We start from the raw sequence: 17605 nt of genomic DNA, 5'->3' as shown, positions 1-17605 counted from the left end.
CAGTGGTTGGAACGGGATGAGTGCTATGTTCCTTCCCAACCCAAATCATCTTAATCTTAAAAATCTCTTCAGTACCTCCTCGTGCAGCTACCAGGCAAACCCAGTTTTTCTGAATCCCTCTATTTAGCCTCTTTAGCAGAAAGTTTTTGCACAACAGCGGTTATCATAAAGCTCTTCCTTCCTTGAGTAAAACCACTGGATAAAATTAATCTTAATTAAATTACCACAGACACTCAGTGAACTGGAAATATGGCCCAGCCCTGGAAGTGTCCAATACCAGGCTGGATGGGGCCTCTACATAAACTGGTGTAGTGAAAACTGTCCCTGCCCATGGCAGGGGGGGGGGTGGACCGAAATTACCTTGATAAGGTCCCTCCCAACACTTAACCCTCGATGATTCCGTGATTCACCCTATGCTGAATCGGGGGCCCGCAAAAACAATCAGCAGCGCAGGAGACAGCAGGTACGCTGTACCTGCGTGCAAATTAAACAGCATTTACCCGGGCCTGCCCCGTCTGGCCCGTCCCCGGGCAGGGCCGCGCCCCGGAACCGGCTGTCGGCGCCGGGTTGTCACCGGCAATAGTGTCCCCCACGCCGGAGCGCGGCCGCGGGGGTGCGGAGGCAGCGGCGGCGGCCGCGGGGGTGCGGAGGCGGCGGCGGCCCCGGGGGTGCGGAGGCCGCGGGGGTGCGGAGGCGATGCGGGACGCGGGCGGCGCCTGCGGGGAGATGGCGGAGCGGGAGCGGCAGGAGCGGCTGCGGGAGGCGGCGGCGCTCGGCGACGCGGAGGAGGTGCGGCGGCTCGTGGAGCTGGGGGTCGGCCTCAACTCCCAGAATGAAGTCAACGGATGGTAAGGGCGCCCCCCGAACCCAGTCTCTCGGGGAGCTCGGCCCGGGCGGTCCCGTGCGGAGGCTGCTGCCGGTGCGCTCCGCGCGTGAAAGGCGAGGCGGGGTGAATTGAGGAGGAAAGAAAAGGTCGATCCGCCTCCGAATACTCTGCTATGGAGCTGTCCCTATTCCAGAGAGGATAACCAGGGTCACAAACACGCATCCCCGCTCCACCTCCTGCCCCGTTTGCCCCTTCTCCAGGTCGCTGTGGACTTACTTTGTTGTGTTGGTTTTGATTTTTTTCCCCAGCCTGAGACGGCGTGGTCTGTCCGAACACAAACCTCGGCTTTACATGCTCTTGCCTAAGCAGAAATATTTATTATTAAGTCAAGTTTGAAAATTACTTTCAAGCAGGGAACTTGTTCCAGCGATGTGTACAAACACTTGGGATTTGGCATCTCGTTTAGATCCACCTGAGGACGTTAAAGGGAAGGCTGTTCTGTAACAGACACTTGTGCAAGTAACACTAGACATAAACACACACATAATTTTATTTGAAGGAAGATTTTAGAGGGAATGCTCAGGCATTTTTGGAGACTGTTTTCTGCAGGTTCAATTCAGCCTGTATTTACTGTGCTGTTTCGTGCTTGAAATAATAAAAAAAACAGGGGAACAACTTTTTACATGGATAGATAGTTATAAGACAAGAGGCAGCAGTCTTAAATTAAAAGAGGAGAGACTTACATTAGATGTAAGGAAAAAATTCTCCCCTGTGAGGGTGGGGAGGCCCTGGCACAGGTTGCCCAGAGAAACTGTGGCTGCTCCTGTCCTGGAAATGTTCAAGGCTGGGTTGGACAGGGCTTGGAGCAACCTGGGTTAGTGGAAAGTGTCCCTGCCCCTAGCAGGGAGAATGAGATGAACTTTAAGGTCCCTTACAACTCAAACCATTCTAGGATTCTTTGACATTATATTTATAAGTAGGAAAAATAAAATGAGAAAAAGGAGCAAGACTTTTAAAGATGAAAGTTCAATCAGCAGTTTTGAGAAGCACGGAACACTTAATAACTTGAGCTTTAAATTGTGATTAAAATTAAAGCTTGTAAAAAATTAAAGCAACAGATTCAAAGGATGCTGAATTATCTTAGTGAGTGAGATAAAAAAACAGCCTGTCATCAGAATAAGTTTGTGACTAAAACTGGAATTGATGAAATAAGTCTGTAGTAGTACATTTTTCTCTTTTTTATGATTTTTTATAGCGGTGTACAGAGAGAAAGAAAGAGAAAACAATTTTTATTTCTGCTCTTTGTTTTTCTCATATAGAATGTACTTGGAAAATTATTTACTTAAGAGTGATTACTTAATTAAATTCTAGTGAAGATTGTTTGGGCCTAATGGTTAATCTTGTGTTTAAACTCTTGAGAACAAGGTCACAAGTTGTTAGTAGTTAGATATGATAATTAAAGAAAGTAAGTATGTAGTTTGAGTATCTTCTTTTATATAGTATATTAATGTATTATAACATAGTTATAATAAAGAAATCATTTAACCTTCTGAACTGATGTTAAACATCATCATTTCTTCCCATTAAGTTCACCTACATTTTACAATATAAGTCTTGTAATAAAATTAATTATTTTTAAAAATAATGATCTGGTAGTTTTTAACCATGGTTATAAATGGATCTTCATTGTTGTTTAACTTTGTACAATTAAAATTTTTGCAGTGAGCTTCTTAGTATGTGTGATTCTTAGAGGTGCTGAGTACTTAGATTTTGGTGTGTATCAGGTCCATGGGTGGATGGTTCCTCTCTGCACAGGCCATGTGGAATGGCCAGGATGAATCCCAAAATGAGGCTGTGCTGTTGAGCTTTACGTATCTTCTCTAAAAACTAAACCAGCAAATTTTGTTCTCAATGCAAATACCACCCTGTCTGTCTGACTTTGCAGTCTTTCTGTAAAAAAACCCCACCAAACCAAACCAAACCAAACCAAACCACCCGAAGTGGAAAAAGCTTTTTGAAGCTGGACTTTCAACTGAAAGTTTTTTGCCTTCTAAGTTTGTTTATCTCTGCTTTATTTTATATAATTCTTAACAGATAAATAAATAAACTTGGAGAAGGGTTGAGCATGTTAATTTTCCTGAAGAATTTTTCTTCAGCTGGAGCTAGAGAATTAAAATAAAATATAAAAGCTAGAGAAGGGTCAATTATCACTAGAACATGGGGTAGGAAAGAATGGTACAACTCTATAGCAATTTAATGTGTGAGTCTGTAAGTACTTAATAAACACACTAAGTAAGATCTGAGCACTAAGCAGCTTTTATGTTTCCTTAATATGTTTCTGTAGTCAGAAACTGCAAATAATAATTTGAAAACACAGAAAAGGGATTAGTTCTGTGCATCACTTACAGATTGCCGAAAATTAGTTGTCTGCAGATCTAAGCTGAGTAGTTACTGATGCAGCAAATGGCAACTGGGCAAAGAACTGTTCTTAGAAATGATACTTACAACATTTTAAACATAAATTATTTGCCAGAAAGTGCAAGTACTTGTGCTGGCAGCATTAATTAGAGTACATATCTTAGGGAGATACCAGTAATAGATCACATATACACAAACACAAGTTTTCTAAGTACAGACGATTCTTTCAAAGATTAAAATATCATACACAAACCTTACTTTCATACTTATTTTTCCAGTAGCCTAAAGAGTGTAGCCTAAGAAATAATAAATTGAAAAGATCCCGAACTTTAAAAATACTACTGCAGTAAAGAGCATTGGAGCAAAGAGAAAATGACATCAGCAGGTGCCACTGCAGACTCCCAGTCCAGGGCAAATTTCCAATGAAGTTTGCAACTCAAGCTTATTTTACATGTACACAGAGTGTTCTTCTCATAGGCAGCAAGAATGAATAGAAACAAATCTGCCATAACTCAGGATTTGACACAGCATTCATGTTTTCCATGTGCAGGACCTGCTTGCACTGGGCCTGCAAGCGGAACCATGTGGCGGTTGTGGCTTATCTGCTGCATGCTGGGGCTGACAAGGACATCCTGACAAAGAAAGGGGAGAGGCCAGCCCAGTTAACATCCAAGAGAGAGATCAGGAAGATGTTGGGAGGTAACCTATAGTGACTGTGCCATATGATCATCAAAGATTGGTAAAAGGGTGTTCAAAGCATGTGCGCTTCAATCTTTGTTTTGCATGTGAAGATACTGTGTTTGGATTTTAGTATTAGAACTTGCTTTCTAGAGTGTTTACGTGGTAAGAAAACAAAGTTTTAAGTAAAGGGGATTACCAATACCCAGCTAGCCAAACTTTTTTCAAAACACTGGAAATTTAAGAAAACTATTTTGAGGAATGCTGTGTGCCAGGTAGATGCAGTTTCCAGTTTTCAGAAGGACAGCAGGAGAAAAATCTCTCGAATTTGTAGGAAGCTGTTCTATGAGCAACACCTGATTGTCCTCATGTTCTGGGTTGGATACATCAAAAATTACCAGCCCAGATAAATGGCTCATTAAAGGACATTGGTAGAGCCTCTCTATAATGTTTTGCAACTGCTGGAACAGAGCAGGTTTTGCTGCTAGAGGTGATAAGTAATTTGAAATGTGGCTGATTAGCGACCTCTTGTCTCCCCAGTGTCTGGTTTTGTTTTCATTGTTGTCTCTCCCAGCTGTTGAATGGGTAATGCTGCAGCTCTCCCAGTACTGCATGTTCCCTTCCCTTTATCCTCTACCTAAATATCCAACAACATACGACCCTTTGTTTTTTGTTGCCTGCTACATTTTGAAGATGACAGCATTATTCCACCAGAGACCATGTTACAATATTCTGCTACAGATTAAAACAAGCCAAAACAGAAGTACTGCAGTGTTTAGAAGAAATTAGCACCCCCAGAATGATTAGAATCATACTCAGCTTTTATGATTGTATGGCAACACCTGAGCATTCTGTTTATTGTAGGAAAAAAACACATGGTGCTTCCTGATGCATCTTTTAACCCGTGATGCTTTTAACACTGCATTCTCCAAGGAAAAAAAAACAGTCTTGGAGAATGTTGTTTGGTTTGTTTTACAGTGGAAGATGAACTCCCAGACTTAAAGCAAGATTCAGATCTGCCAATCATCCCCAATTACCTGGCTAACCCACCTTTCCCATATGTTTACAACACCTTGAGTACCAGCATTCCAGATCCTACCCTGAATGGGAATCTCTCACACCTGGAACCACAAGACACCAACTTTCCATCTGTACCTGACTTGGACACCTGCGGACAAGCACGAGCTCCGTTACAGCCTGGGAACGCTGCTCCTGAGGCGCCTCCCAACAGGGACATCCCACCCCTGTCTCGAGGGTCTGCTGGGCCATCACACCCAAATCCTGTCCTCCAGAGAGCTCCTGTTTACCAGGGGTCGGTGTCTTGGGGCAGAAGTCCCTCTTCACCTGCAGGATCCAACCAGTCCCTACCCCAGCAAGGGAACAGCTCCTGCATGGGACCTGTGCCGGCCTTTCAGCCCGTTTTCTTCACAGGAGCTTTTCCACTCAACATGCAAGGTAGCACCAAAAATCTCTTCTGTCTTTGTGTTGCTCTTCTGACACCTTATGCAGTGCAGACTAATCATGTGTTTCCAGAGACTTTCAGACTGCCATGCTTAGGCATTCAGGAAACATTTCAAGGGAATGAAGGAGGCAGATACCCTGTTTCTGCTAGAACTGTTATTAAAATATTGATGTAAACATTTGCTGTCTCAATTGCTATAAAAGCATACAGACACCAGGGTAATCCGATTCTCTAAATAGCATAGTCCAAGCTGCAAATACAGATCACGAGCAAGAAGCCAGTGAGCTCAAGAGAACCTCACATGGCTCAGTCTGCACTGAGCTGTTCGAGGATCTGCCTGTTCTGCAGGGAAATTTTGCCTGCCCAGAGAGGGAAACCTGGAATTCCAGTTACCATTAAGAATGTTGTTCTTCAAGTAAAAGGCATTCCGTTACCATGGGGTAGCAATGAGAAGTGAACTGAAAACAAGAAATACCAATAAAAGCAATCTTGGATTGCTGAGGAAATTGATAACCAGTATAAGCTGCTGTTAAATCAGCTTAAATCAATTAGAGTATTCAATGCAATGGTTCAGACATGCACACATATATTGCATTAGATTTGCTATGATTTTTTCATATAGTTTGATGAAAATCAATCTAATTAAAACCGTGGTCGTACAGTTCCAGATTTTGCTTTCTGAGGATTCGTGTATTCTTACCAGTGACACAAATGACATTAATAGAACATAGACACACCTGGAAGTTTTTATAGAGATATTGTTTCCAATTCCTTTATACCTCTGCCTATTAATGTGACTTTTTATTTCTAATAGAACTGGTGCTTAAAGTGAGAATACAAACCCCTCATCTTAGAGAAAATGACTTCATTGAAATTGAACTGGACAGGCAAGAACTGACCTACAAGGAGCTGCTCCGAGTGAGTTGCCATGAGCTGGGTGTGAACCCTGAGCATGTCCAGAAGATCAGAAAATTACCAAATACAGTGTTAAGAAAGGTAAGAGCTCTGCCTTTTGAAGTGTAGAAACTTATAAAAGAGATTTTTAGGTTATTGTTATAAAGGAATAATTTGTTGGTCACCTGCATAGGCCCATATTGAAAAAAATCAAACCAAAAATGAAAAATCTCTGCTCAACTTGCAACATTCAGCACTTGTTAGGGATTTCTTACGTAAAAAGGTTCTCAAATTTCTCGATCACCTCCTTTCCTAACCATTTGGTGCTGAACCCAGTTAATACCTGATTTCATGCCTCCATTGTAAAATTCAGTGCATCACAACACCACCGTGAGCTACCAACAGCATTTAAAAGGCGTGCAGAGCTCAACCAAGCTCTGTGAGTTCAGCAAGGCCTGGCTGCAGTCCTTTGCACAGAGGTGTTTTTCAGGGTTACTCTGTACATAACTGCCCTTCCTTCAGTGACATTTACCCTGTAGCCAACAGAGAAGGGAACTGCTGACCTGTTTTACCAACTCACTATGGACTTTAATTTCACTCTGAAATCCTTACAGAGTATTGTTGGCATCACTTGTGGGGCAAATCTCATTAGTCTGCTGCATCTTCACTGACTATAGGATGTCTTACTTTGTGTTAGTCAAGAAGTGGAGGAAAAAAAAAAGACATAAGCAATTCTGTCACTTTCCAACTTCAGTTATTGTTGAAGGAACTTTTTATTTTCATCTCTAATCGCTTCAGGCTCTCTGGTAGGACTTCAGGAGCCCTACTGTTTCTGCAGTGACACAAACCTGACTCGGTGTACTGTTGTTAGCAGCAGAGCACTGCTGCAGGGGCTCAGAGCTGGCCTTGCTGGGTAGTTCTGAAGGAAGCCATGCAGGTCCACATGCAGGACCTCCTTGGGTAGATGCAAGCATCAATTCATCAGCTTCTAAGAATTAGCAAGGGAAAAAAAAAAGAGGGTTTGGGTGCCCTGCAGTAGATCTTGATAAGTGTAATCCCACTCTCACTTGCACTCACTTTCAGTGTTGCATTCCTCCTAAAAATAGACTTAAGGGAATAGCTGAATAAGACCCCAGAGTAAATACAAGATGCAACAGGATTACTTCCTTTCCAGTTCACTGTAAAGAACTGTCATAGTTACAAATAAATACATACCTTGTCTTAGTATGAGCTTATTATTTTAACTTACCTCTGCAAAATTAACAGACACCATCACCTAACTCCTTATTGTATTTGTTTAAAGGACAAGGATGTTGCAAGGCTACAGGATTTCCAAGAACTGGAGCTTGTTCTAACAGTAAGCGACAAAAACTTACTTTTCAGAGTCCCAACACTTTCTGAACAGAGTGGGTATAACAAGAAGGCATCAGAACTTACATACTAATTAAGGAATAAACCAAAATACATTTATCTTTCATTTTACAATTATGTTTGAAAAACAGTACCTATAAGGGCTAATGAGGTGAAAAAATCTATTTTGTTAACTGTGAAATAAACTGAAGTGGTTAAGCACATTTAAAGCTTCTAGTTAATCTAAGAACAGTGAGTCTGGTATAGAAGTAGCTCAATGCACAGGAAGTATTGGTAGAATTATCTGTTAATGCAACACTTCCTTATAAAAAGTTAATTAAATACTGCAGAGTTAGCAGCGCTCAGGGAAAGGCTTACCTTAAGCTGTTTTAATAATTTGTTTGCTATAAAATAGCAGAGGTACTCAAGCTAAAGAACCTGCCATGAAGCCGATTTAATATTTCTACTGAGTCCATTACCATCAATATTCTCTTTTTAGATAATGTTTATTAAGTTCTATCTTACTTAGAGGGAGAAAAACCATAAGGATTTACATCTGTGGAAGCACAAAACTATGTCAAGTTTAAATTCTATCAAGTGACTTATAGTGATTCCTTAATCCCTGTTTACACTTTTCCCTATTTCTCAGGTTGAAAATAAAAGTGACAGTAATTATCCAAATAATAAATATGCTCTAACCAAAATCCCTTTTAGTGTTGTCTGTTAATATATACATGAGCAATTGACATGTAATTACATGTGCAATTTAATATACTATTTTTGTTACTGTGTTGACATTTCTTCAGTGTTGCTATAATTTCCCCTTTTAAAAGCACATAAAATGTAATTTTATTTTCCTTTGATCTCTACATTCCTGAGAAAAAATGCATCTTGAACCTATAAAGGTACCTGTGTAAAAAGAAACTAGTGAAGTACCCAGAGTTTTCTGGGCAAATAGCCAAGCTTGATGTTCCTATGCAATGTATTTTCTTTTTTTCACTGTGACTTGTGTTTACCCATGCAGTTTACTGAAAAGAAAATCACAGTTACTTAAAATTCATAATTTGACTACTTTGCTGTGAAATTCTCAAATAAAGAAATTGAAAAGTATTTAAGAGCTGAATTTTATCTGATTTTTTTTAGGATTTTAGTATTTAGTCACTTGAATTTGAGGAAGAGTTCTACTCTGCTAGGCCACATGAAAAGCAGGTACTGTGGATTAGATGAATAAACAAAATATGAGATGTAACAGGCAAACAGAATGTACCAAACTGATCTGAGTTTTCCTGTTTCTTCACATTCCCCCCAATTTCTTTGGAAACTGCAGCTGCCAAAGGAATTTATCTTTTGTCTTGTCTCAGAGTTCAGCGCCTGAGCAGCGTCCATGCGGCTGCTGGGGCAGTCCTGGGCTGAGTCCCTGTGCCTGGAGCTGGGGACCAAGCACAGCCTCCACCCGTCCTGGGGGCTGCGGCAGGTAAGGGACACCGGCTGCCCGTGTCACTGCCAATCCAGTGGGAACTGTCCCCCGAAGGCTCGCTGCTCTCAGCTCCTGGAAGCGCCTGGAGCGCAGGGACTGAGCACACCAGAGGGAGCTCCCAACCTGCACCAGCTGCGGGCTCAGCTGCCAACACAGATCCCTGCTAACACCTGAATTCTCTTTGTGCCCAGGCACCACACCGAAGCTCAGTCTCCCCAGGTGAATACACAAGGTTTTGTCACACTGAAAAAGCCTCTTCTGCAAAGTGCCAGAGGTCAAACATAGTCCCAGTCGTTGACAGTATCTGTTTTTATACCAGATTGCTGGTGGAATATTAAGTTCTCTGTAATGGAATAATAAAATTGTCATTCCTCACGTCACACTGGCTGCTGCCTTCTCCCCAGCACAGGATGGTTCAGGCATTGGCTGAATCCAGGAGGACTCAGGGATAACCAGTAGGACCCCCCAAAGAACAGCTCAGGTGTTGGGGCAGCAACCTTGCACAGGTGCTGATCCCTATCGATGCATTCCCAGGAATACTTTTATACCTTGTGCAGTTTATACCAGGAAGATACTATTAACTCCCCAATTCCATCAGTGTATAACCATTACATTCTGTGTGTGATAAATAATTCATTACTTTGTGCTCTGCTACATGAAATGCTAATGTCTAATAACCTGAATCTGCAGCCAAGCATTTTCTATTTAAGAAGTATTAATTTGTAAGAATTAACAAATTATTATTTTTGTCTTCTCAAAATTTTTCTGTGCGTTCCTTCTCATAAAACATAGGAACTTTTTCTTGCTGGATGGTTTTCTGGAGTGTTTAGTGTAAGACAAACAACTAAAGCAAAAGAAGTCCTAGCAGATTCTAGCAGCAAATGCTGTTTGAACACAGGCCTCCTTTTATCTGAGGAGGCCTGGTTATCAATAATAAAATAGGTAATTATTTCTGCAAAACAAATTGCCCATTATTTCAGATGATTGAGAGTTGAACAAGATAAACTAAATACACACCTGTCTCAGCATGCATGTTCAGCTTAAGTGAAGACTTACTCTTAGTGACTTCCTACCCAAAGACATACAGCAAACTTCTGATACCTCTGGTCCAGTCGTGTCCCTGTGAGCTTGGGTGGGGTCTACTGAATTGGAAAAAATCTGTGTAGTTAATGTTTTATATGAAGCCATTTGTAGGTTTAACTATAAATACATGTTGCTCCTTAGGCTGAAGAGGAATTTTATAATGCTGAAGTTGCCCTGGACAGGGTCCTAAAGGTCCCACAACTCCCTTGTCCTGGGAGAAACACTGAAAGGAACAGGTTGGAACCACTCAGAGATTACACAGTTACTTAGCTGAGTCAGCTTAACTGGGTCTGTCTTTTCACTTCAAATCCTATCAATCCTTATGCAGAAAACACACAACTCAGGTGTATTTGGTACCATTAATATAATTTACTAATTACAAACCTGAATGCAGTACGTAATTGTGCTGTGTACGTTTTCTTGGCAGAATATTTGTCATTCTTTGGGAAAAAAACATGTAATAAAATACTTTATGTATACAGAAAATATTTTAAAATGTAAAATTCACTTCTTGGTCCTTATAATTGTAAAATACTTTGTTCACATATCACAAGTTGAGTCTACTACAAAAACTGTTTTGTAAATTACAGTACATTCACAAGTCACTTTTGTGGCAAGTCAGGAATATTAAAAAAAACACCAAACCAAAACCCACGGGATCTTTTCTTCATGCCAGTCCAGCATCTTTGGCCATACTGTAGAAAATACCTTTGGCTGCTATGAGGTTTGCAGGTTTGTCAAATTCAGCTATGGTCCCATTGTCTAGAACAAGAACCCTGTACAAAACAAAAGATGGTGTGGGGGGAAAGATGTGTCAGAAAATTCCTCACAAGGAATGTGGTACCTGTTTGTGTCACAAAGCAAACTTCTCTAATCTTTGCCTTGCTTTTGTTTTCCTCAATTATTTTCACATGTTAAAACACAACAGATAATAAACATTCTCCTTGAGCTGCTGCTTGACTAATAACATTAAAGGACAGTCACTGTCTGCCAGGGGCAAGACGAGGGGAAAAAAGCATCTGGAACTGAAACTATAGATCCAGAAAGCAAGGAGATAAAAGCTCATGAAGAATACTAATATATTTTCAAGTAATCAAAATAGCATCCTGATAGTGAAGAAGTTACAGCAGCTGCTGGTTTAACAAGGCTCCATCAGCTTCCAGACAGTGCCAGGAGTGTCCCTGGGCAGTGTCCCCTGCACAGAGCTGGTTTTTGAATATAGAACCCGTTTCCTATGCCCACAGAGGCGAAATCGGGGCTGGAAATTCTGGGATAATATAGCACATCATTGCCTACACACTGCCCGACAAGAGAACCAGTGTTCATGTCTAGAGAAAACCAGTGCTGCTGCTTCACATCCCCAGCAAATCCACGAGCTGCCACGCACTACTCAGAGATTTTACCTGGTGTAATCCATGATTGTGTTCAGCCTGTGTGCAATGGTCAGCACCGTGCAGTCCACAAACTGTGTCCGAATGGTCATCTGGATGAGGTCGTCTGTCTCCAGGTCGATGGCGGCTGTGGCTTCATCCAGGATCAGGATCCTGGTTTTGCGCAGGAGAGCTCTGGCCAGGCACACGAGCTGCCTCTGGCCAACACTGCAAGCACAGACAGCCTTTCACTGTCCCCAGCTCCCCCACTGCTCACAGCCACTTGTGTTCAGCAGGTCGCTCATCGTGTTACCCAAAAAACCCTGAAATATTTTGCAAGCTGTCTGTTCTGTCAGCCCCATAGCTCACCCATGCAGGCTGCAGCCTGCCTACACTAACAATGATAGGATCACTTACTGCTTGGCCCTGTGCTGGCAGAGCCACCAAATGTGCCTTTTATCACAGTGACAAAAGCCAGGGCAGCTAATGACAACATTTCTGCCCAAGCTTTCAGAAATACACACAGTTCTGATAACACTGAGCATATGCAAACTTGAGAAAAATAAAAAATGAAAAGAAAATGTTATGAGGCTGCAAGTCCTTTCTACCATAAAAAATAAAACATATACATATATCTGAGCAACCCAGACTTCCTCCCCTGCCACAAACATAGCCCAGACTCAGTCTCTGAGTGTCTGCAGCATGAGGAAGGAGCTGAACATTCATCACATGCAATCTGGTGACACCAGAGCTTTCAGAAGCCAAAGAAGCATATCAGAACATGGCATTTTATCATCCCCAGTCATGTCTTCATGGGCCTTTCAAATAGTAATGGAAAATAAACATTGCTAAAGTGTCAGGCAGAGAACTCTTCCTCAGCACAGCAGTAATGTTATCATGGCATTTCCCTTCCTACCAAAATGTGCTTAAGGGGCTGCCTGTCCCTAATATCCTGTCATCCTAAAACTTCTTTCTGACAAGATAGGATTTGGGTTTGGGAGAAGAAATCAGATCATGTGTGGCAGAGGCAGAAGAGGAGGGAAATCTTTGAACATTGGTGGCTTTCTTGGAACAGAAACAGGTGGCTGAATCATTTCAGATATGACAGACCAGTGTCAGCCTGTGCTCAGGTGTCACCCATGATCACAGCTGAATGGCAGCTCAGTGTCTGTTCTAGTCAAAGCATTCCTTACCTAAGATTCTCTCCTCCCTCTGAGCACTCATAGTCCAGCATGGATGGCTGACTGCTGACAAACCTCTTCAAATGAGACAGTTCAAGTGCTTTCCATATTTCTTCATCTGAATACTTATTAAATGGATCCAGGTTCATCCTCAGTGTTCCAGAAAAGAGAACAGGATCCTGGATATAAAACCAATTTTCATTAGACAAGTGCTTTAGCGGCTTCAAGTACAGGTACTGTGGGCTGCTGCTTCGAGGTGCCCATTGCATTGCAGGTAGGCTACCTCCCAATCCCATCCTCTCTGAAAATACATTACATTATACAGTTCAAACTCAACTTTCAGCTCCAAAGATGGTTTATCCTAAATCCTTTTTTATCACTCAGTTTATAAGGTGGCAGGATGAGACCAGTAAAGTATAAATAGTTTGTTTTTCTGAAACAATTTTCTGAGTGTAACAAAACACTTTCCTCTTTGGATAAACCATTATTTATGGTTTGTTAAGCTGCTAGAAAACAGTCCTTCATTGTGACACACAGAAACAGTACCTGAGGAATAATTGTTAGCCTCGATCGAAGGTCATGGAGACCAATTTCTGAAATTTTCACGCCATCAATTTTAATTTCCCCTTTTACAGCTTCCAGGATCCTAAAGAGGCAGAGGGTCATGGAGGACTTCCCTGCGCCAGTTCTGCCAACAATTCCAATCTACAACAAATTGCAGGTTTAACAACAAAGCACATAGTTAAGAAGAAAACAATACCCAATAAAAAACTCCCAAACAACCTTCCAAGATTCTTCTAAGAGGTTTCACTGAAGATATGAATCTAAGAAAGAATGTCCCATCCTTCCCTACAAACCCTGGGTACACTGTAATGTACTTATTGGCATTCATGTAATTGGAATGACATTCCATATAAATATCACATGTCATGAATATAATGAATAACACAGGCCTAGAGCCATCCTACATAACTTTGGGTGATTTGGGACACCCATGGTAGATCCAGTCACTCAAGGACAAAAAATAAAGGCTCTCTAGGGGCAATTCTTACTTCATGGTAAGCACGTGTATTTCCATGCCAGAACGATGCTGTCATCCTGTCTGCTTAGAATAAGGGCAACTCTATTTTTTAGCAACAGCCTGTTCAGGAAAGGACTTTCCCCTGCTAATTATTCTGTCTTCATCAGGCAAACCTCAGAACTTTCCATCAAAGCATGAAGAAATGAATCTCCCAGAATAAAGACAATTTCCTGATTAAGGAAGCAAAGAATGTCATTTGCTTCCATGCCAAAAATTTCACAGGGGAAGTCAAAGAACAGAAAAAAATGGAATTCCTTCTCCCATCTGCACTGCTTCAGAAAAGCATTCTTGTCACTGAGTTTTTGTCACTTGCATTGGTGCCTCCCACGTGGTGTATGGCAGCCTGTTGCCAAATGAACTGGGAAGTCTGGAAAGTCCCATGCAATTCACTCTACTGCTTTCCAGCCAGGAGGATGCTGGCACATGGACAGCACAGGTGTCACTGCTGGCTCCTGCCCTGGCACTGGTGTTCCTCTAGACCCTCTCCTCTACTCCACAGTTGTCACTGGAGACCCAGAGCAAAGTTCTAGCAGACATTCAGCTGGTAACTCACCTTCTCCCCACCGTGCACTTGGAGGTTTAGATCCTTCAGCACCAGATCTAGGCCCTTCCTGTACCTCACTGAATAATTCACAAACTCCAGGTCTCCCTTGGATGGCCAGTTTTCTGGGGGACTCTTGCCCTCAATGATCCAGGGAGCCTGAGGAAAACAGAAGTCAGAAATGCCTCACATAAGTTTGAGAAAAAATAATTTAAGCTCAGATAAAAGGATTTCATCTAATAAATCAGATCTCCATGACCAAATAAATTTATAACGGGGAAAAAACATTGGGTCCTAAGTATCCACCCATTTATCTTTGTTGTGAAGTTAACAGGAAAAAACTCTGAGCACAGAGGGATGAATCCTCAATGGATATGAATATTTTCCCATCAACTTTAACAGAACACTGCCAGTTTTCTGCCAGCTCAAGCTCTGGTTTATAACACATATCACACATCTTGTCTAGCTACCTTTTTTTGTTCCAGATTAAATATTTGATCTCCAGAACCGTTTACTGCAGCTCTCCTCCATTTCTTAATTCTTAGTATGCACATAGGACTAACAAAGCAGTGTGTCCAGAAAAGCTTTCCTGGCACAGCTCCACCTGCCAGCTTCAGAAGTCTTTGGCAACAAAGGTAGGCGACTGGATGATTTCCTGGATAAGCAGTACAGTGTTCCTAGAGATGTTTTCTCATGGGAGGTGAGGACTGATTAAGTTGATTAAATAGAAGTACTACTGAAAACATGTGTAAGGCCTGATGATTGTACTGCAGCTCTGCTCATGAGCAGGACCATGGCACCAGCAGCGCAGGTGAGACTGTGCATCAAACACTTCAAACACAAAGGGACCAATATTCTGATGTGAAACTCATCTCCTGTGCTATAGCCACTCACAGCAGCAGAAAATGAGATGTTAAGCACAGGCTGCATGACAGCAATAATAATTTGGAGCTGTGATAGAAAAAAACTACAGTTCAGAGCATGACATTTGTTCAAGTTAAATGATAACTCTCAGAGCAGGAACCATCTCTCAAGAGCCTCAAGAAAGAACATGTAAATGTGTGCATTAAAATTTTCATCTTGCTGCTGAGCATGCTGGACTTGTGGTAGCTGACCTCTGTTTCAGTTTCTGAATACTCTTTTATTCTTTCCACAGCCACAATATTGGTTTCAAGTTCAGAAGTCATTCGGACCATCCAATTCAGTGACAAGGTCACCTTGGGGAAGACAAGGAACAAAATATTACCCACAGAGGATCAATACATACAATAAAAAACCACATAACCAAAACAAACAAAACAAAATAAAACCTCAAAACAAACACCCCCCCCCACAAAACCAAAACACACCCCCCAAAAACAACAACTCCCCTCAAAACAAAAAAAAAAAAAAACCCAGCATGAACAAAACACTAAAACCCCTCCCAAAAAAGCCACAGAAAAAGCTAACCCCAAAAACCTCCAACGTCAGCAGACACTGCTATTAAGACATAGATTCACATTAATGCTACAAATGAGATAATTACCTTTGCATTAATACAGTTACTGGGACAAGAAATATACAGATTATCAAGTGCTTTCATGAAGAAGATTATGATGATGCTTCTTGCTGATTTAACACTTGGCCCTCTCAAAAAAAGTTGGAAGGAAGTCATTCCCCAAATCATGTGTTTCACTGGAAAACTACTAACAGCAACTTTGCACACTCAGGGTATCTAAAATGCTTCTGGCAAGAGTGAGGCCATTAAATCTGCTACATTCTCCACAGCCTGGGTCACTAGAGTTTGCCTTGTCTAATTATAAATCCTACCGGTCTGCCTGTAATTACCTGGACACACCAATGTGCTGCACAGCAGGATTGATGCACAACACATTAAGCCACGCTGCTCAAACGCTCTGTTCTTGATGTTCTGGCACTTCCTGGGTCTCCCATGTGCCACCCCTGAGGGTACTGAGGTGCAGCACAGCCTTGATGCTCCCAAAGTGCCCTGAGATCCTTCTTCAGGTGAGCTTGCTGATGATTTCAGCACCCAGTGTGAATCTCTGTTTTCCAAACATCCCACTACTCATTTTAATTATTTCCTTACTAACTCCAGCTTTAGCAAGCACTTAGATTATTGCTAATATATCCACATCATCTACAAAAATGTAAACCCCTCCAATAAAGCTGTAACATGTACCTGTAACGCGTAGGACACTGACAGTCCCACCAGGCCAGCATTCAGGCTGTTCCTACCAATCACAGCAAAAAGGGCAGCAAAAAGGACAATGCAGTTCCCCACAAACTCAACTCGGATGCCCAGCCACCTGGGAAGAATGCAGGGGTAAGCAGTGTATGAAAAGGTTGCCTGGGACCAATTTTGCAAACAGGGTTATCTAAGTGGAAACAAGAAATTATGTTTTACCTGTTGGACACTATGCCAGGATAATAACTCTTCTGATTTTCATCTACCTTTGAATCACTGATGTCCACGAAGGCCTTCACTCTCCTGTAGGCTCTGATGACACTGGCCCCTGACACAGTCTCTGAGAAGTGGGAGTAGATAGGGGATCTGCTCACAGACTCCAGGCGCTTCAGCTGGCGGGAGGTTGCGACATAGAATCGCTGCCATTTGTCACAGGAAATTGAAAGGTTCATTAAATACTTTCACTTTTTTAATTAACAGTGAAGAATTTCTTAGGTATAGGATTTAAAGGAGATTGCTACTAATGGACTTCAACCCTCTAAAATATTGTCTAAAATTAACAAGAATATCAAGAAAGTTACCTTTTTATCATTCCACAAAAGAGTATTAGGTAACTGCAATTTCTGTAGACTGAAAGTTGAATTTATTTATGTCCCTTTAAATTTAGTTAATATAATCTAGCAGAATGAATCCATTTGTAGGAGCCTCATTTTCCAAGAAAACAAATTGTGCATTTGCACCTCCATTATCGAGTCTCTATTTACAGTCTGTAAAATAAGCTTGCTTATTCCTCAGAAATCAATAAAATTGATGCTTTCTATTTTCAAGATTTTAATTCCTCACTACCTTGAAAACTTATCAGTATGTCAAATACATCCACACTTTAAAATATTGACATGCATTGCAGTGTTGGCTCTAGCAGTAAGCTTACTTTTTATTACTTAAAAGCTAAAAAAGTTTATGTCTATCTATTTCATGGCCACATCTTGCAGGACATTTCTTTTCCTGAGAAAAATAAATAATGTTTTGTTTATATAAACACATAGCTATTTCAGGTAT

At 41.5% G+C, this 17605-nt stretch overlaps 2 protein-coding genes across 4 annotated transcripts in view; one reads left to right on the top strand and one right to left on the bottom strand.

Annotated features, from left to right (window-relative positions):
- Positions 1-685: 685 nt before the first annotated feature.
- Positions 686-8738, top strand: ANKRD40 (ankyrin repeat domain 40). Its single transcript, XM_068209606.1, has 5 exons — positions 686-848; positions 3795-3943; positions 4901-5377; positions 6199-6380; positions 7582-8738. Exons 1-5 carry the CDS (start codon positions 697-699, stop codon positions 7720-7722), a joined length of 1101 nt encoding a protein of 366 aa, XP_068065707.1. The 5' UTR covers positions 686-696; the 3' UTR covers positions 7723-8738.
- A 2032-nt stretch (positions 8739-10770) lies between these two features.
- ABCC3 (ATP binding cassette subfamily C member 3) overlaps positions 10771-17605 on the bottom strand; it is a 47081-nt gene continuing 40246 nt past the window's right edge. For all 3 annotated transcript variants that reach the window (XM_068209603.1, XM_068209604.1, XM_068209605.1), the window contains 8 exons: positions 16766-16965; positions 16541-16667; positions 15477-15578; positions 14374-14520; positions 13286-13444; positions 12752-12918; positions 11592-11786; positions 10771-10964 (listed from right to left, as the gene is read on the bottom strand). In XM_068209603.1, coding sequence (XP_068065704.1) covers positions 10856-10964; positions 11592-11786; positions 12752-12918; positions 13286-13444; positions 14374-14520; positions 15477-15578; positions 16541-16667; positions 16766-16965 — 1206 coding nt within the window. In that variant the 3' untranslated portion in view covers positions 10771-10855. The remainder of the gene's footprint in view (positions 10965-11591; positions 11787-12751; positions 12919-13285; positions 13445-14373; positions 14521-15476; positions 15579-16540; positions 16668-16765; positions 16966-17605) is intronic.

The sequence above is a fragment of the Anomalospiza imberbis genome, chromosome 19, assembly GCF_031753505.1.
Source record: "Anomalospiza imberbis isolate Cuckoo-Finch-1a 21T00152 chromosome 19, ASM3175350v1, whole genome shotgun sequence".
Lineage (NCBI taxonomy): Eukaryota > Metazoa > Chordata > Aves > Passeriformes > Viduidae > Anomalospiza > Anomalospiza imberbis.
This window is presented reverse-complemented; position numbering and strand designations above follow the sequence as displayed.